Here is a 19973-nt window from a genome sequence, read left to right on the forward strand (position 1 = left end):
TGCCTTCTTGCCTCTAATAAACGCTTTGACTCTGATTGTTAGCCACGCTGGCATTCTCTTGGCCCTGGTGGTACTTTTCCAGATCTGCAGTATACATTCCAGCTGAGTTTCTGACACTGTGATTTTAAACAATTCCCAAACATTTTGGAGTTACTTCATCCTCTTGACTTTGCCTTTCAACTTCCTTTTTACCAGTCCCCTCATTTTTGGGAAGTTCCCTCTTTTGAAGTGAAATGTGACCAAGTTTAATTTTCTTGGCAATGGGCCATTTACAGGAATGTTTCATTTAATAACACAATGGTCACTGCTCCCAGTTGGTTTGACAGCATATATATCTCGCACAAGGTCCTAAGCGTCACTCCAGGGTCCAGGGTCACCATCCCTCTGGTTGGTTCCATGGCCAACTATTCTAGGATAGAGTCATATTTAGGGTCTCTAGAGATTTTACCTCTTTGTTGTGAGTGGAACACAGATGTACCCTGTCTAGGTGAGGGTAGTTGAATTCACCCATTTCTATAGCATTTTCCCTTTTGGATGCTTCGTTGATTTATTCCTTTATTTATTGCAAACACATTTTGGCTATTTGCTATCTCTGGAATCAGGGGAAGAGCCACTGGAGAGGGCTGGTGCCTTTATGTCCTCCCGTCCAAGGGGGTGCTTCTACTCAGGCACCGTGAGGATGCTGGACTAGATGGGCTTTTGGTCTGATCCAGCAGGGCTGTTCTTATGAAGAGGAGAGGTGGCCTCCAGGTTGAAGTTTCCATCTGCTGAGAAAGTCCCCTAATTATGATAAGTGGGTTGGTTTCTATAGTGCCACTGAGTGGAGCTGTATGTGTATACGTTGTGTATGCCTGTTCACAAGTGCCAATTGGATCCACGTATCGTCGTATCTGTTACCAAGAGATCGAAGATCTTGCCTTCCTTTTGTTTTGGGAGGGTGGACATGAAATTACAAGGTATTTGGGTTCAGAACTAACTAGCTTTCTGTTTCTTGGAAAGAAATTTCAAAACCGGATTTCCTCTCTTGGCTTGGAAGGACAAGATCCAGTTGGATAGGGCTCTGATGAAGGGGAGAGACCAGCAGATATGGATTTTAGAAATAAATTGGGAAAGGTTATACTGGGAACAAAATGATGATGCAATACCTGTGGCTAAATTCAAAAGTTACCAGTGAAATACATACCCCACTGTGCGTTATCTGTTGAGGGATTCCCTTCACAGTTCAGAGCATGATTGCAAACTCCTGTAATATTGGTCTTGTGCCATATCTGTCTTAGCTCAGCAATAAAGGATATGAGTTCTGTGAAGAAGTTCCTATGTTTAATCCCTGGAACCTTCAGGTAGATCTTAAAAGGGTCCTCATCTGAACCCTGCAGAGCAGCTGCCAGCCTGTATATACAATACTGTGTCAGAGGGACTTATAGTCTGATTCAGTATCAGGCAACTTCCTGTGTTCCTATTTTTCTATCTGACCACCACTTTTGACTGCCATCAAATTCATAGGAACCAGTGAGCAGTGCCCAGTTTGCCTCTTCTGCAGCCTTGCTGCCCTTCTTTTCCCCCTCACCCTGGTTGATGTTCCGTATTATTTTAGAAACATATACTGCAGTTACATTGCAGTAGCAGGAAAAACCAGACACATCTGGTCTTAGTGACATCAAGTGGTATGTGGAGCAGAAAGGACGTCATGCTGTTGTGTGAGACTTTAAAGTATTAAGGTAAACTTTGTTTCAGCTGGGCATACAGGGAGAAACTGAGAGAATTTTGGAGATGTAAAAATATGACAAGCAGCTAATTGTGGTTGATCTGTGATGAGATCCTGTGTTTTTGGCTTGAAAGTCCAACATATATTTCTTTTCTGTTTCCTCCTCCTCAGCAGATGATGGGCAGAAGAATGAGAATTATAAAGAACTGCAGAGGATGTCATTGGTAATAGGCAAGTGTGAAGTACAAAGAGAGGTGTTTGGAACTCATGGGGGACCAAAAAAGTCTGACAGAAACCAATCAAAGGATGGGAGGAAGAAATCTTCTACTTCGCAGGATTTGCATCAAAGACCCCACACAGGGGAGAAACCATGTAAGTGCATGGAATGTGGAAAGCGCTTCAGCTGGAGAAGTAAACTTTCTGTACATCAAAGAACCCACACAGGGGAGAAACCATTTAAGTGCATGGAATGTGGAAAGAGCTTCAGTGAGAGCAGTACACTTACTGTCCATCGAAGAACCCACACAGGGGAGAAACCGTTTAAATGCATAGCTTGTGGAAAGAGGTTCGGGAAGGGCAGTTCACTTAATGTACATAAAAGAGCCCACACAGGGGAGAAACCATTTAAGTGCATGGAGTGTGGAAAGAGTTTCAGAGGGAGTTATCAGCTTACTTTACATCAACGAACACATACAGGTGAGAAACCATTTAAGTGCATGGAATGTGGAAAACGCTTCAGTGGCAGCAGTGCACTTACTGCACATCAAAGAACACACACAGGGGAGAAACCCTTTAAATGCATGGAGTGTGGAAAGGGCTTTAGTCAAAAAGGTAATCTTACTGTACATCAAAGAACCCACACAGGGGAGAAACCATTTAAATGTATGGAGTGTGGAAAGAGCTACAGTGGCAGCAGGTCCCTTAATTCACATCAAAGAACCCACACAAGGGAGAAACTTTTTAATGGCAAGGAATGTGGAAAGAACTTTAGCAACAGTGGTAAATTCAGTGTACATCAAAGAACCAGCACAGAAGAGAAAACATTTAAATGCATTGCTTGTGGAAAGAGCTTCAGGAAGAGCAGTTCACTTACTGTACATAAAAGAACCCACACAGGGGAGAAACCATTTAAATGCATGGAGTGTGGAAAGACCTTCAGTATAAAGTATCATCTTACTTCACATCAAAGAACGCACGCAAGGGAGAAACCATTTAAATGCATGGAAAGTGGAAAGAGCTTCAGCTGGAGCAGTGGACTTACTTCGCATAAAGGAACCCACACAGGGCAGAAACCATTTAAGTGCATGGAATGTGGAAAGAGCTTCAGACAGAAAATTTCACTTACTTCACATCAAAGAACCCACACAGGAGAAACCGTTTAAGTGCATGGAATGTGGAAAAATATTCAGTGGCAGCAGTAGCCTTAATTCACATCAAAGAACCCACACAGGGGAGAAACATTTAAATGTATGGAGTGAGGAAAGAGCTTCAGTATTAAGCATTATCTTACTTCACATGAAAGGACCCATACAGGGGAGAAACCATTTAAATGCATGGTGTGTGGAAAAACATTCAGCCACAGGAGTAGCCTGACTTTACATCTAAGAACACACACTGGAGAGAAACCATTTAAGTGTATGGAATGTGGAAAGAGCTTAAGCCAAAACAGTCAATTTACTGGACATCAAAGAACCCACACAGGGGAGAAACCATTTAAATATATGTAGTGTGGAAAGAGGTTCAGGGAGAGCAGTTCACTTACTTCAAATCAAAGAACCCACACAGGGTAGAAACCATTTTAATATATGGAATGTGGAAAGAGCTTCAGTTGGAGAGATCAACTTACTGTACATCAAAGAACCCACACGGGAGAAACCATTTAAATGGACGGAATGTGGAAAGAGCTTCTGTGGCAGCCATAGCCTTGCTCAAAATCACAGAACCCACATAGGGAAGAAGCCATTGAAATGCATGGAATGTGGAAAGAACTTCAGTGTGAGACTCACTGTAAATCTTTAACATTTTGAAGGTAAAGTTGCTTGCCTCCGTAGCAGTCTTTTTTTTTTTTAATATATTTTTTTTATTTTTTATTTTGTTTCTTCACAGGTATCTTTATATGAGATGAATTTTCTCATTTACATCAGATACCAGTATAATTAAGAAGCAATAGTTATCCAACAACAGTAAACAAGCATTCAAATGCTAACAAAGAAAATAAAATCTCTCAGACACCCAACCTCTGACTAAACTGATATGCAGTCTAAATGATTGTGAATAAAATTCTGTTTCCTTTCTGTTAGGCCATTACATCGTTTATAAGTGTCTCCATATCCTCCAGGCTTCCACTGATGGACAATGCACAAACGTATCTTCCGAAGTGTATTCAATAAAGGAGTGCCAAGTTAAATAAAAGGAGTCTGGTTTTTCCTTACCCTGTCTTAGTTTTAGTTCATGTGTAAGTTTTTCCATTGTGGCTATATTCCAGAGGGAGTTACACCATTGTTTTATTGAGAGGTCATTTGCTGCGATGCAATTGTTAATTTTGCTGCTCAGGTCATGGAGATGATCAATTCTTTGGAGAGCAGTTTTGCATGTGTAGCATCAAATATGTTTAATAGCAATAATTTTGGCGTAAAATCAAAGCGTTCTTTAGAAATCAACAACATTTCATCATATACCCTGAGCCAAAAAGCTTGTATTGTTTCACATTCCCACCAGAGATGAAAATATGTTCCTTTGTTCCCACTGGCCCTCCAGCATAGTGGAGAGGCCGTGGAAAACATGCGTGATATCTGGACAGGTGTGCGATACCATCGATGTATCATTTTCAGTGAATGTTCTCTGACATAGCTAGAGACACTTTTAAACGGTTTCGTTTCCCATTACCTATCCCAGTCTCGAAGTTGTATTTCAGAGCCCAGATCTGTCTCCCATATTTCCTTGAGTGAAAGAGTGGATTTTAGAGATGAGTTAAGCAAAATGGAGTAAATTCCCTGTCAGTAGTATAAAATTTGGGATGAAAGGCAATAGGTATCAAAGGTGAAATTATGGGGGCCAATCTATTCTGCCATAATTTCCAGATCTGAAACATACATTTAGTAAATGGATTGGCCATGTTATTGATAGTTTGCTGTCTTACTGAGAGAAAGGGTAAGGACCTAAGTGAAGCATCAGTGGCAAGGTTGATTTCCATCTTCACCCAGTGTTTCTCCTTTATGTTTTTAATTAAGTACACCATTTGACAAATTTGAAAGGCATTGTAATAATATGTTAGATTTGGAATGCTCCATCCCCCTAAATTTGATTTTCTATAGATTAAAGTTTGGGCTAATCTAGATTTTTTCTGTTGAAAAATAAATTTGATGATTGTACGTTGCCATGATTTTATGACATCGCTAGATATATGGATAGATAAAACCTGAAATAGAAATAGGAATCGAGGAAGTAGCATCATCTGTAATGCAGCTATTCTGCCGAGCATTGAGAAAGAGTTATTTTTCCAAGATTTGAGATTACTTTTTTCTAATAATTGGGTTATAGTTTAAATAAAACAATTTATTTATATTTTTTGATATAATGACCCCTAGATATTTAATTTTTTTAGCACAAACAGAGATTCCCAGTGCTGCTTTACCTAATTTTTGTTTATTAGGACCTATGTTTATAAACAGGGATTGGTGAATCACGACATGTCATATTTTTGAAATAAGTTTTTTAAGCTATCTTAGGACACTAGTGGATCTGAGAGAAGGAGGGCCACATCATCAGCAAACAGGCTTATTTTGTGAGTGGATCCATTAAAGTTGTATCCTTCAGTGGTGGATTCCTCTCTCACCGCTTGAGCCAAAGGTTCCATGGTTAAGGCGAATAAAAGTGGCGATAGGGGACATCCTTGTTTTGTTCCCTTTTCAGTTTTTATAAATCCTGATTCATATGCATTAATTCTGATGCTGGCTAAGCCTTGTTTATATAGGCCTTGTATAATATTAATGAAGGTATTTCCAAACTTGTAGTGTTGCAAGACCTGAAAAAGAAAGTCCCAGTGTAGCGAGTCAAATGCCTTTAGGGCATCTAGTTTAAATATTGCTAATAGTTTATAATATTTTTTGCTATGCCAAATAAAGTTCAATAGCCATCTGATTGGGTCTGAAATTTGTCTGCCTTTAATAAAGCCAGTTTGGCCCGGGTTGATAATAGCGGGCATGATGAGGCTAAGCCTGTTTGCTAGAACTGAGGTAAAGATCTTTTGGTCTTGGTTCAACAGGTTAATTGGTCTATAGTTATTCTTGTCATTCAGATTTTTCCCTGGTTTGGGAATTACTATTATGCGTGATATTTTCCAAGTTAACGGGATCTCTTTACCCTCCCAAATAGTGTTAAATAACCGTGATAGATGGGGGACCAGTTGTGCCTTGAATTTCTTATAGAAATCTGTAGAAAAGCCATCTGGCCCAGGGGATTTATTATTTTTAAGTTTCTTGATGACTTCATTAATTTCAGTCTCGGTGAACTTTTGGTTTAGAATAGATTGTTGGTCTTGATTTAGCTTTGTAAGCTTTAAGTTTTGGAGAAAAGGCTGTATATTTGTATTCTTAGGTTCTGGGGCTTTGTATAGTGTTTGGTTGTAAGACATGAATTCAGACAATCTTTTGGGTTTTATATGTTAGTTGGCCATTTTCTTGTTGCACACACCATATTTTGTTTGAAGAAAGTTTATGACGTAGTTGATTAGCTAGAAGTTTGGAATTTCGATTACCTTTTTCATAAAAATGTTGCTTAAGATAAATCATGGATTTTGAGATTTTTGAGATTTCTAGGGCTTCTATTTTTGTAATACAGCATCCTCGTATTTCCGCTTTCATTGCATCCAAAATGATATTTTCTTTAACTCCTATCCCTGTATTTTGTGTAAAGTAATCCTTAATGGCCAATTGGATAGCATCTGTTGCTAATTGATTGGTAAGTAAAAAGTTATCAAATTGCCAGGTAGGTGTTATTTCATCTTTCTCTCTCATAGTTAATATTGCCCATATTGGGGCATGATCTGATATTAAGAAAGACCCAATCTGTGATTCCTGTAAAGTAGTTTGTAAAGTGTCAGTTATGAGGAGGTAATCTATTCTGTAGTAATGTTTATATCTAAAGTAGTAAAAAGAGTAGTCCCTGTCCATTTTATGTAAAGATCTCCAAGCATCCCCTAAGTTGAATTTAGATAGGATATCTTGAAAGTTAGTTTTGTTGGTAGACTGAGTAGGTATAGCTGAAGCAGTGTTTACTGATTTGTCCCATATTGGATCAGCAGCCCAGTTTAAATCTCCCCCCACTATCAATTCACCTTCTGCAAATTCAGATAATTTTGATAAGGAGGAGGTAAGGAAATGCAATTGTTTTTTGTTGAGTGCATATAGGGATGCTAAAGTCAACTTTTGATTTCCCAGTTGTCCTTTAACAAATATTAGACGACCTTCTGTGTCTTTATAGGTCTGTATGTGTTTAAAAGGGAGAGATCGTGCTATCAGTATAGCTACTCCTCTGCTTTCGGATGAACCATGAGAGGAATATTGCTCTTTATAATAGTTATGGGGTAAGAGTCGTGAAATCTCTTTGCTATGGTGTGTTTCTTGGAGAAAAATTATGTGTGGCTTATCTTTTAAAATAAAATTGGAAATTCTTCTTCTTTTGACTGGGTTGCCCAAACCTTTAGCATTCAGAGTGTAAATTTTTACACTACCTTCCATAATCAGATTAAGGATGATATGAGGGATGCATCAATCCCCAGCTTCGGCTCACATAACTTATGTCCCATAGTATCAGCAAATTCAGTTTGCCAGATATGTGCCAGAGAGAAACAATAACAACTATTAACATCATACAGAATAGAACCATTGAACCCACTTTTGGCAGAGTCCCTATTTCTTGGTGGGACTCTGTAACACCTCTTTAAGAGTGTGTTATCCTATGCAGGTAAAACCGTTATAAAATAAAAAACCACTAGTTAACATTATTTCCCCCCCGTTCCCACCATTTATAATTTGACTTGTTTTATTTATTTATTTTTATTTTTTCCCCTCCCCTTACTTCTCCCCCTTTTTATAATTGTTGTATGTTTAATATTGTTAAATAACATATATATTTTACAACAGAATGTCTTAAGCCCTAACATGGCTAAATTGAAAAACCAGGTCGCATTTAAAAGAAAAGGTGACCTGTAATAATGAAATTTGCTTAAGTGAGGTGTTAAACATGACATAAACCTTGTTATAGTAGACCTGCGGATTTGGTTATGAATTTCATTTTCCTCTCTGAGTGAAAGAGTTGGATCGTAAAGGATGTGGAGTGCAGAGTGGTTAAGAACATAAGAACATAAGAACAGCCTGCTGGATCAGGCCAGTGGCCCATCTAGTCCAGCATCCTGTTCTCACAGTGGCCAACCAGGTGCCTGGGGGAAGCCCGCAAGCAGGACCCGAGTGCAAGAACACTCCCCTCCTGAGGCTTCCGGCAACTGGTTTTCAGAAGCATGCTGCCTCTGACTAGGGTGGCAGAGCACAGCCATCACGGCTAGTAGCCATTGATAGCCCTGTCCTCCATGAATTTGTCTAATCTTTTAAAGCCATCCAAGCTGGTGGCCATTACTGCGTCTTGTGGGAGCAAATTCCATAGTTTAACTATGCGCTGAGTAAAGAAGTACTTCCTTTTGTCTGTCCTGAATCTTCCAACATTCAGTTTCTTTGAATGTCCATGAGTTCTAGTATTATGAGAGAGGGAGAAGAACTTTTCTCTATCCACTTTCTCAATGCCATGTATAATTTTATACACTTCTATCATGTCTCCTCTGACCCGCCTTTTCTCTAGACTAAAAAGCCCCAAATGCTGCAACCTTTCCTCATAAGGGAGTCGCTCCATCCCCTTGATCATTCTGGTTGCCCTCTTCTGAACCTTTTCCAACTCTATAATATCCTTTTTGAGATGAGGCGACCAGAACTGTACACAGTATTCCAAATGCGGCCGCACCATAGATTTATACAACGGCATTATGATATCGGCTGTTTTATTTTCAATACCTTTCCTAATTATCGCTAGCATGGAATTTGCCTTTTTCACAGCTGCCGCACACTGGGTCGACATTTTCATCGTGCTGTCCACTACAACCCCGAGGTCTCTCTCCTGGTCAGTCACCGCCAGTTCAGACCCCATGAGCGTATATGTGAAATTCAGATTTTTTGCTCCAATATGCATAATTTTACACTTGTTTATATTGAATTGCATTTGCCATTTTTCCGCCCATTCACTCAGTTTGGAGAGGACTTTTTGGAGCTCTTCGCAATCCCTTTTTGTTTTAACAACCCTGAACAAATTAGTGTCGTCAGCAAACTTGGCCACTTCACTGCTCACTCCTAATTCTAGGTCATTAATGAACAAGTTGAAAAGTACAGGTCCCAATACCGATCCTTGAGGGACTCCACTTTCTACAGCCCTCCATTGGGAGAACTGTCCGTTTATTCCTACTCTCTGCTTTCTGCTTCTCAACCAATTCCTTATCCACAAGAGGACCTCTCCTCTTATTCCATGACTGCTAAGCTTCCTCAGAAGCCTTTCGTGAGGTACCTTGTCAAACGCTTTTTGAAAGTCTAAGTACACTGTGTCCACTGGATCACCTCTATCAATATGCTTGTTGACACTCTCAAAGAATTCTAATAAGTTACTGAGACAGGACTTTCCCTTGCAGAAGCCATGCTGGCTCTGCTTCAGCAAGGCTTGTTCTTCTATGTGCTTAGTTAATCTAGCTTTAATAATACTTTCTACCAGTTTTCCAGGGACAGAAGTTAAGCCAACTGGCCTGTAATTTCCGGGATCCCCTCTGGATCCCTTTTTGAAGATTGGCGTTACATTTGCCACTTTCCAGTCCTCAGGCACGGAGGAGGACCCGAGGGACAAGTTACATATTTTAGTTAGCAGATCAGCAATTTCACATCTGAGTTCTTTGAGAACTCTCGGGTGGATGCCATCCGGGCCCGGTGATTTGTCAGTTTTTATATTGTCCATTAAGTCTAGAACTTCCTCTCTCGTTACCACTATTTGTCTCAGTTCCTCAGAATCCCTTCCTGCAAATGTTAGTTCAGGTTCAGGGATCTGCCCTATATCTTCCACTGTGAAGACAGATGCAAAGAATTCATTTAGCTTCTCTGCAATCTCCTTATCGTTCTTTAGTACACCTTTGACTCCCTTATCATCCAAGGGTCCAATTGTCTCCCTAGATGGTCTCCTGCTTTGAATGTATTTATAGAATTTTTTGTTGTTGGTTTTTATGTTCTTAGCAACGTGCTCCTCAAATTCTTTTTTAGCATCCCTTATTGTCTTCTTGCATTTCTTTTGCCAGAGTTTGTGTTCCTTTTTATTTTCTTCATTTGGACAAGACTTCCATTTTCTGAAGGAAGACTTTTTGCCTCTAAGAGCTTCCTTGACTTTGCTCGTTAACCATGCTGGCATCTTCTTGGCCCTGGCGGTACCTTTTCTGATCTGCGGTATGCACTCCAGTTGAGCTTCTAATATAGTGTTTTTAAACAACTTCCAAGCATTTTTGAGTGATGTGACCCTCTGGACTTTGTTTTTCAGCTTTCTTTTTACCAATCCCCTCATTTTTGTGAAGTTTCCTCTTTTGAAGTCAAATGTGACCGTGTTGGATTTTCTTGGCAATTGGCCATTTACATGTATGTTTAATTTAATAGCACTGTGGTCACTGCTCCCAGTCGGTTCAACAACACTTACATCTCGCACCAGGTCCCGGTCCCCACTGAGGATTAAGTCCAGGGTTGCCGTCCTTCTGGTCGGTTCCATGACCAACTGGTCTAGGGAATAGTCATTTAGAATATCTAGAAACTTTGCTTCTTTGTCATGACTGGAACACATATGCGGCCAGTCTATGTCCGGGTAGTTGAAGTCACCCATTACTACCACATTTCCTAGTTTGGATGCTTCCTCAATTTCATATCTCATCTCCAGGTCTCCCTGAGCATTTTGATCAGGGGGACGATAGATCGTTCCCAGTATTAAGTCCCTCCTGGGGCATGGTATCACCACCCACAACGATTCTGTGCAGGAGTCCGCCTCTTCTGGGGTTTCGAGCTTGCTGGATTCGATGCCTTCTTTCACGTATAGAGCAACTCCTCCACCAATACGTCCTTCCCTGTCCTTCCGATATAGTTTATATCCAGGGATAACCGTATCCCACTGTTTTTCTCCATTCCACCAGGTCTCCGTTATGCTCACTATATCAATGCTCTCCTCTAAGACCAAGCACTCCAGTTCTCCCATCTTGGTTCGGAGGCTCCTAGCATTAGCGTACAGGCACTTGTAAGCAGTGTCTCTCTTCAAGTGTCTTTGGCACTTGTGGTTTGGCCTATGGTAATTTTGCTCTTCTGAATTTATATCCTGTGCCCCTGCTCTCACAATGCCTACTTCTAGGCCTACCCCTTTTAAAATTTCATCATTTCTGTTTGTTGAGTCTGAGGCGCTTTTTCTTGGAGAAGACTGTATTCCACTTTTGAGAATCTTGGAAATCTAGCTGTTCCTCTTCTTTATCCAGTTCTTCAGTGTCCCAAGGAATTTCTAAGTTTAATAGGCGAAGGATGTGGCATGTTTCTTTTTTTGTGGTAGCTGTGTGTAATATGCCATCTACTTCAACTCAGAGACGAAAAGGAAAACCCCAGCAATATTTTAGCAGTTTGCAGTTTTTCTGTTGCTGGCCTCAGTTCTCGTCTTTTCCTCAGAGTTTCCAATCTCAGGTCTTGGAGAACCATGATTTCTTTATTGTCGTATCTCAAGCCGCCTTTGTCTCGAATGGCTCTCATAAATCCGTCTTTTAATTGAAAATGAGTAAAAGCCACTATGATATCTCGTGGCATTGCAGTACTTTTAGGTTTGGGTGCTAAGCTACGGTGAGCACGCTCCAGATCTAGTGCGGTGACAGGGACTTCAGGGAGTACTTTGGACCACCATGTTGTAAGAAAATGCAATCATGTCTCCCTGTTCCTTTTCTTCGGGGACCCCACGAAAGTGTACATTCCGACGTCTTGCTCTATTCTCCTGTTCATCCAATTTTGTGTTTAATTCTCTATTAGCTTGTAAAAGTAGTTGGACTTTGTCAGAGGTTTTAACACTTAATTCCATGGCTTCGTTAGCTGTCGTTTCAATAGCCAGCGTTTTTTGTGCTAAATTATCCAGTGTATCCTTTGTGGAATCAAAGGCTTTTTGCCATTCAGCTATTAATAGGGTATGCTAATAGGGTATGCATGCTCTGAACTCGAGTCATTACTGTTTCCAACAGGTTTTCTATGTTAACAGATGCCATTTCCCCTTGCCCTGCTTTTCTGTTTTTCGCTGCCATTTTGGGCCTTCGTTAGGTGTGATTTTTTAAAATGCTAAATTAAGATAGTAAAAGGTCTTAAAGCTTAGCAAATTGTGCTCGCAGACCTGCTACAGGGCTTCATTTAACAGGGGTCGAAGAAAGAAACAAGAAGCGTTACCACAAAGTCATTGTAGTTGCCGTTAAGTGCTTGGCGGGAATCAGAGCAGTCGTTCTAAGCTGCAGTCAGGTTTCACGCGCACCCCCCCTCCGTAGCAGTCTTGATGCCCCATCCACATCTACTGTAGTCCCCAATGAGATGTCCAATGCAATGTCTGCTGCAACTTCTTGGGAACAGTTTCAATTGATGCGGCCTGATGACGTAGACAAGGTGCTTGCGATGATGCAGCCAGCAATGTGTCCTCTTGACCCTTGCCCTTCCTGGCTTATTAAAGCTGGCCGAGGGAGTTTGACCGAGTGGATCCAGGGTGTGGTCAGTGCATCATTGTGGGTGGGAGTGGTTCCAGCCACCCTGAAAGAGGTGGTGATCCGACCGCTCCTGAAAAAGCCCACCCTGGACCCATTGGTCTGGAACAATTACCCGACCGGTCACAAATACCCCTTTCTTAGGAAAGGTGATGGAGAGGGTTGTGGAGCAGCAATTGCAAGTACTCTTGGATGAAACAGATTATCTTGACCCATTCCAGTCTGGGTTCAGGCCTGGTTATGGGACTGACTCAGCCTTGGTTGCCCTGATGGATGACCTTTATTAGGAGAAGGACAGGGGGAATGTCTGTTATTCCTGTTATAACAGCGACCCTGTTATTCTTACTTGATCTCTCAGCAGTTTTTGATACCAGTGACCATGGTATCCTTCTGGGCCGACTTGGTGAGATGGGTATTGGAGGCACTGTTTGAGAGTGGTTCTGGTCCTATCTCCAATGTCGTTTTCAGAGAATAGCATTGGGTGATTGTCTTTTGGCCCCCTGGCAGTTGTGCTGTGGGGTGCTACAGGGTACCAACTTGTCCCCCATGCTGTTTAACATTTATATGAAGCCCTTGGGAGCAGTCATCAGGAGATTTGGGGTGAGGTGTCAGCAGTATGCTGATGACACCCAGCTCTATATCTCTGTAACATCTGAATCGGGAGAGGCTGTGTAAGCCCTTGACCACTGCCTGGACTCAATGGTGGGCTGGATGAGGGCCAATAAACTGAGTCTGAATCCTAGCAAGACAGAAGTGCTGTGGGTTGGTGGTTCCCGAGTTCAAATAATTGGTCAGTTGCCTGCTTTGGATGGGGTTGTATTCCCTGCAAAAGAGCAGGTCTGTAGTCTGGGGGTGCTCCTGGATCCATCTTGGTTGCTAGAGGCCCAGGTGACCTCAGTAGCTAGGGGTGCCTTTTACCAGCTTTTGATTGTAAGATGGCTGCAGCTGTTTCTGGACCAGGATAGCCTGACCAATGTTGTCCACATACTGGTAACCTCTAGGCTCGATTACTGTAATGTGCTTTATGTTGGGCTGCCCTTGAGGTTGGTCTGGAAGCTGCAGCTGGTGCAAAATGCAGTGGCGAGACTGCTCACTGGGGCAGGGTATCGCCAACATGTCACCCTGCTGCTGAAAGAATTGCACTGGCTGCCCATTTGCTACTGGGCCAAGTTCAGGGTTCTAGTCTTGGTGTTCAAAGCCCTTTACAGCTTGGGACCAGGATACCTGAAAGACCGTCTTATTCCTTATATACCCAGTTGATCACTGCGCTCTGTGGGTGAGGGCCTCCTGCAGATACCATCTTATCAGGAGGTTCATTCTGCACAATATAGGAAACGGACCTTTAGTGTGGCAGCACCTACCCTGTGGAATTCCCTCCCCTTAAATATTAGACAGGCACCATCTCTGTTGTTTTTTTCGGCACCTACTCAAGACCATCCTCTTTCAACAAGCCTTTTAAGTTGAGACCTTATCCAAGTCTGCTTCTGTGTTGGAATTGCTTTTTAATATGTTTTTAAACCTTTTTTTAAAAAAACTATGTTTTTAATCTTTTTTTTAAAAAAAGACCTGAAAGCTTTTTAAAAAAATGTTTTTAAAGATGTTTTGTTTTAATGTATTTTAAAGTCTGTTTTTATGATGTTTTAAAGTGTTTTTGGTGCTTTTGTTTGCTGCCCTGGGCTCCTGCTGCGAGGAAGGGTGAGATATAAATCAAATAATAAATGAATAACCTAGAATACTGGAGGAATTTAGGTGGGCCATTGTATAGAAACTGCCAGCATGGTCTCTTATGAGTAGACAAGGTTGGGGTATCTTACGTTCTCCGCTTTGCTTGTGAGCTATTCAGATTCCTTATTGTCAGACTTTGTTCAAAACTATGTGGGTACGTTTAGTGTCAGCAGTTGTCTGAATGGATAGACAAATGTTTAGAAATCCCAAGGAGACCTGGGATTTGGGACAGATCAGGAAATTTAGAAAGAGATTTGGGAGTCCCACAGCTGATAGTTTTCTATTTATTTCTTAAACATTTTTATAATTAATACATACCATATAGAGTATATCAGAATCATTCCGGGTACATGGTACATGGTAATAAATGAATATAATACATGTAAATCAGATAATCATGTCATACATGAAAGATAGGCTTAGCAAACTTTAACTCCTATTCTTCAGTTTAGTATCTCAAAGACCAGGAAAAAAATGCTCAGGAAGGAAATATTATCTCACCCGGTATCTGAGTCAGCAGAAGCACATCTTCAACCAGTCAAGAAAGACTGGTAAAAAAAGTTTACATTTCATATTTATAGCACACTGTGTTATCTACTGGTGTCACCTTTGTATGCTTCATGGAGTTATTCACTGTATCTCACAGTGAGACATCAGTCTGTATTCCCAGTAAGACCTGTAAAGATATCTGGACCAGGTTATTTCCATGTTTTTGGCTCCATTCTCCTCCTCACTGCAGTTTCATACAGCTACATTTGGCTTTGGTGCCAGCTTTCTAATCTTTCTTTACTACTAACCTCACAAACTGCCTGGACATCAAAATGCAGGCCGAACAACGGAGGGGGAGAAGTACCCAAGTCTCTGATTCTAAGCTTGTTTATCATAACAGCATTATAAACAATATGCATTTATTGTACACATGAGAGCCTGAGGGGATAAAAATACATAAGAAATGGGGACAGCCCATGACAGAAGAATTTAGCAATGTTAGGTCTGTAGTTAATTTTAATCTAGCAGGCTACAAAGATTAAAACCTTACAGGCAGTGTCTCTTGTTTTCTTTTGTGGGTCTATTTAAGATGTTCCTTTTCCAACAAACCTTTTAGGTGGAGTTCTTTATCCCAGTCTGTATCTGTATTGACTTTGAAAATATTTTTAATCATTTTGACATATGAAATGTTTTTTGTTTCCATTGATGGTGTTTTGACATTTTATGGGAAGTGATTAATAAATAGAAATAAAAATAAATAATGCTCATCCTTGTATGTAACGGCCACTTTAGCAAGTGCATTCATATTTTGCTTTTCTAAACTTGTTTTTTAAATATTGATTTCTCTCTATATTTTTGTCAGTTTCACATTGCGCTGCAGTTCACTGGGCCACAGTCAGGTGGTGCTGTGAACTTATTTATTAAGTGTCATGATGCAGTTCACTTGGCCAGAGACATATGGTGCGGGACCCACAAGACTGAGTAGAGAGTGGGAAAGTGAGCAGCAGCCTGGCTGACCCATTGGTATCGCTACCACGAGGCTTCCCTTTACTCCATACTGGATGTCATGCATTCTTCAGAGGAGTCAACAGATGATGAAGGAAAATGGGAGACTTCAGTCCCAGGAGAAGGGACGAGCAGAGAGGCAGCTCAAGACCCTTCGCCCTCAGATAAGGAGAAGGACCCTGCTGGAGCCATCCTGTCAGATTCAGAGAGCGACCAGGAAGCTAATCTGATCCCAGCGGAGAGGAGACTCCAACAGGTGTTGGAACAATGGAGGCAGTCGGCCTGTTTAAGAACCACAAGCTCTCGAAACTGGGAAAGCTGATTGTAAACACCTGGACTCAGATTCTGAGCTTAAAAGACCGTGAGTGTCTTGGGCTCTTGCTGGAAACGTCAGGTGTCCCTTCCCCTGTATCAATATAGAGTCCTTCCATGTCGAACATTAGTTCACCTAAGCTCACAGGCTATCAACAGCAGTCATCCAGTGCTGGCAGAAGATAGAGGAGGCCCCACTCAAGCTTTCTTGAGTCTAGGGAGGCTCCAGACATTTTCTATTTGGGAGTCAGACTTCCGACAGCAGAACAGTCTTTGTAATACAGTATATGCTCTTTATTAATATCTTGCACACAACTAATAAAACACATTCTAAGTGGCCCTAGCCAACACTGCAGAAACAGAAAAATAGAAATATACATGGAAATAAATGTCATAATACATCACCTATCAGATGTCATGGATGGAATAGATGGGTGGTTCCTCTTGTTTTCTTCAATCCCCCACTCCAGCAGAGGTCAGGGGTAATGAGTGCTATGAAACCTGGCCTTTTATACACTTTCTTATCAAAGGCAAGGCGTGTTCCCGTGGCCTTATCTGCTTCTGCCTGTTCTTGCACTCTTTATCGCACTGCTCTGTATGCAACCACTTCAGCCTCTTCATCAGGTTGTGAACCAGACACTTCTGGTGGATCTTGTAGTAGGCCCCTTTAAATAATGTATGTATCATGTAAGTCTATATAGTTAAGAGTGTTTTGACCCCTTCAGAGTAGAAATAAAATGTACTTTTTAAAAGACAAACAGCTGGTATAGCACAGTGGGGAGGAGAGCCTCCCTGGGAGTCCAGAGTCTGTGAGTTCCAATCCCCGCTCGTGTCTCCTTGGTGTCAAGGGCCAGCTAAAGATCACCCCCACAGGGAGTGGCTCAGGGGTTACGTGCCCTGCCACCTGTGCAGCCGTGGGCAAGCTGCATAGACCTGAGGAGCCCAGTTGCCCCCCAGCTGGCAGTTGGGGACAAGGAAGAGGCTGGCTCAGCAATACGACATGTGAGAAGGATCTTGGAATTGTTGTTGTTCACAAGCTGAATATGAGCCAACAGTGTGATGTGGCTGCAAAAAAGGCAAATGCTATACTAGGCTGCATTAACAGAAGTATTGCTTCCAAATCGCATGAAGTATTAGTTCCCCTCTATTCAGCACTGGTTAGGCCACATTTTGAATACTGAGTCCAGTTCTGGTCTCTGCACTTCAAGAAGGATGCAGACAAACTAGAACAGGTTCAGAGGAGGGCAACAAGGATGATCAGGGGACTGGAAACAAAGCCCTATGAGGAGAGTCTGAAAGAATTGGGTATGTTTAGCCTGGAAAAGAAGACTGAGGGGCGATATGGTAGCACTCTTCAAGTATATGAAAGGTTGTCACACAGAGGAGGGCCAGGATCTCTTCTCGATCGTCCCAGAGTGCGGGACACAGAATAATGGGCTCAAGTTCCAGGAAGCCAGATTTCAACTGAACATCAGGAAACACTTCCTAACTGTTAGAGCCATACGACAATGGAACCAATTACCTAGAGAGGTAGCGGGCTCTCCAACATTGGAGGCATTCAAGAGGCAGCTGGACAGCCATCTGCCAGGAATGCTTTGATTTGGATTCCTGCATTGAGCAGGGGGTTGGACTTGATGGCCTTAGAGGCCCCTTCCAACTCTACTATTATATGATTCTATGGCTTGTGCAGCTGTGGCAAGCTGAGCAGGCCCTGGCCAGCTTGATCTAAATTGTGTAAGTATATTGTGTGAAATTCTTAAAGCATATATTAAATTACTTAATAACCTTTGGTTTTGTATTGTATTCTTAATTCTGATTTATTAATTTACTGGCTGTGGCCAGACTTGCGTATGCTCATGTACAGTGCCTTGCAAAAGTAATCAGACCCCTGACCAATGCTCTCATATTACTGAATTACAGATGGTACATTGTAATTTTGTTGTGTACGATATTTTATTTTGAGATCAATTATTGTAAGGTGACAAGAAGAGATGGATTGATTCCATAAAGGAAGCCACAGACCTGAGCTTACAAGATCTGAACAGGGTGGTTCATGACAGATGCTCTTGGAGGTCGCTGATTCATAGGGTCACCATAAGTCATCGTCGACTTGAAGGCACACAACAACAACAACGTGACATTGGTTTTATGTTGGGAAATGTTTGTAATAAATATAAAAAACTGAAACATGTTGCTTGCATAAGTATTCAACCCCCACATTAATATTTTATAGCCACCTTTCACTGCAATAACAGCTTTAAGTCTGTTGAGGTAGGTATGTACCAGCTTTGAACACAGTGTCGGAGGGATTTTGGCCCATTCTGCTTGGCAGATTCACTCCACGTCGTTCAGGTTGGTTGGATGTCGCTTGTGGACCGCAATTTTCAGAAAGCGTCACAGATTCTCAATGGGATTGAGATCAAGACTTTGACTGGGGCACTGTAGGACATTCCCCTTTTTGTTCTTGAGCCACTCCAATGTTGCTTTTGGCCTTGTGCTTGGGATCATTGTTCTGTTGAAAAGTGAATTTCGTCCCAAGTTTCAGTTTTTTAGTGGACTGAAGCAGGTCCTCTTACAGTATTTCCCTCCATTTTGCTCCATCCATTCTTCCTTCCATTTTAACAAGATGTCCGTGCTGATGAAAAGCATCCCCACAGCATGATGCTGCCACCACCATACTTCACTGTAGGGATGGTGTGTGTTGGGGCATGGGCAGTGTGAGGTTTGCACCACACATAGCACTTGGAGTTTTGGCCAAAAAGCTGTATCTTGGTCTCATCTGACCTCAAACCTTTTCCCACATTGTCTGGCAAACTCCAGAAATGCTTTCAGATGATACTTTTAGAGTAACGGCTTCTTTCTTGCCACCCTCCCATACAGGCCAGTGTTATGCAGAGCTCTTGATATGGTTGTCTGGTGCACCATTACTCCACTCCCAGCCACTGAACCTTGTAGCTCCTTCAAAGCGATTGTTGGCCTCTCTGTGGCTTCTCTCACAAGTCTCCTCGTCTGAGTGCTGAGTTTTGAGGGATGGCCTTTTCTTGGCAGTGCCTGGCTGGTGTGATGCAGTTTCCACTTCCTGATTATTGATCCATCTTTTCTCACTGGGCTATCTAGACACTTGGATATTAGTTTGTCCCCTTTTCCTAATCTATGCAGCATTTGTATTACATTATCTCTCACTTCTGTAGAATGCTCTTTGGTCTTCATTTTCCTTCAGATCCACAGTCTGACCAATGATTCTTCAACAGTGGCGTTTTTATCCTGACAGTGTGACAGCAACTTTAATGGTTCACAGATTGAGGCCAATGGTAAGGTAAATGTGTCCTCCATAGGGCAATATCTTTCATCTCTGTAAACTGGGAGCTTCCACAGCACAGGGGTTGAACACATATGCAAGCAACTTGTTTCAGTTTTTTATGTTTCTTACAAACATTTCCCAACATAAAACCAATGTCACCTTACAATAATTGATTTTGAGTTTCACTGTTTGAAAATAAAATATACAGAATGAAATTACAGTGCACCATTTATAATTCAGAGATATGAGGGCATTGGTCAGGGGTCTGAGTACTTTTGCACGGCACTGTATATCCATACAAAAATGTTTAGTCAATAAAAAGCATAATCTCCTTCCACTGTGCAATGCCGTTCTTTTTTACCCTGATTTTTCCCCAGTCCTGAGATAAGTCTCTGGTGGTGTTTTCTCTTTAAGTCTGCCTGTTTAGATATACAGCTAGGACAATGGCACAAGCCTAAGTAAGTGCAGTGGCGAAATACAAAGACTCTGAACAGCTCTAGGCTTATGGGAAAGTGAAGAACCCTTGAATCTGTGCATGGGCGCGTAAGAGGTAGTACATAACAACAACAAAACTCCACAACTAGTTAGCTTAACTTCTCCATATAAGG

General features: G+C 41.6%; 2 protein-coding genes across 5 annotated transcripts in view; both read left to right on the forward strand.

The window, feature by feature from the left end:
* The window catches only part of LOC133381441 (zinc finger protein OZF-like), a 28983-nt gene extending 25708 nt beyond the window's left edge, over positions 1 to 3275 (forward strand). For 3 of the 4 annotated variants that reach the window (XM_061620556.1, XM_061620559.1, XM_061620560.1), the window contains one exon: positions 1877 to 3275. In XM_061620556.1, the coding sequence (XP_061476540.1) occupies positions 1877 to 3087 (1211 nt within the window). In that variant the 3' untranslated portion in view covers positions 3088 to 3275. The remainder of the gene's footprint in view (positions 1 to 1876) is intronic. The other variant, XM_061620558.1, reaches the window with a different exon arrangement.
* Positions 3092 to 4099, forward strand: LOC133378936 (zinc finger protein 41 homolog). The gene is made up of 2 exons (XM_061613549.1): positions 3092 to 3122; positions 3185 to 4099. The coding sequence occupies exons 1-2, from the start codon at positions 3092 to 3094 to the stop codon at positions 3430 to 3432; spliced, it is 279 nt and encodes a 92-aa protein (XP_061469533.1). The 3' UTR covers positions 3433 to 4099.
* The last annotated feature ends 15874 nt before the right edge of the window (positions 4100 to 19973 follow it).

This window comes from Rhineura floridana, chromosome 3 (genome assembly GCF_030035675.1).
Source record: "Rhineura floridana isolate rRhiFlo1 chromosome 3, rRhiFlo1.hap2, whole genome shotgun sequence".
In the NCBI taxonomy this organism is placed as follows: Eukaryota; Metazoa; Chordata; class Lepidosauria; order Squamata; family Rhineuridae; genus Rhineura; species Rhineura floridana.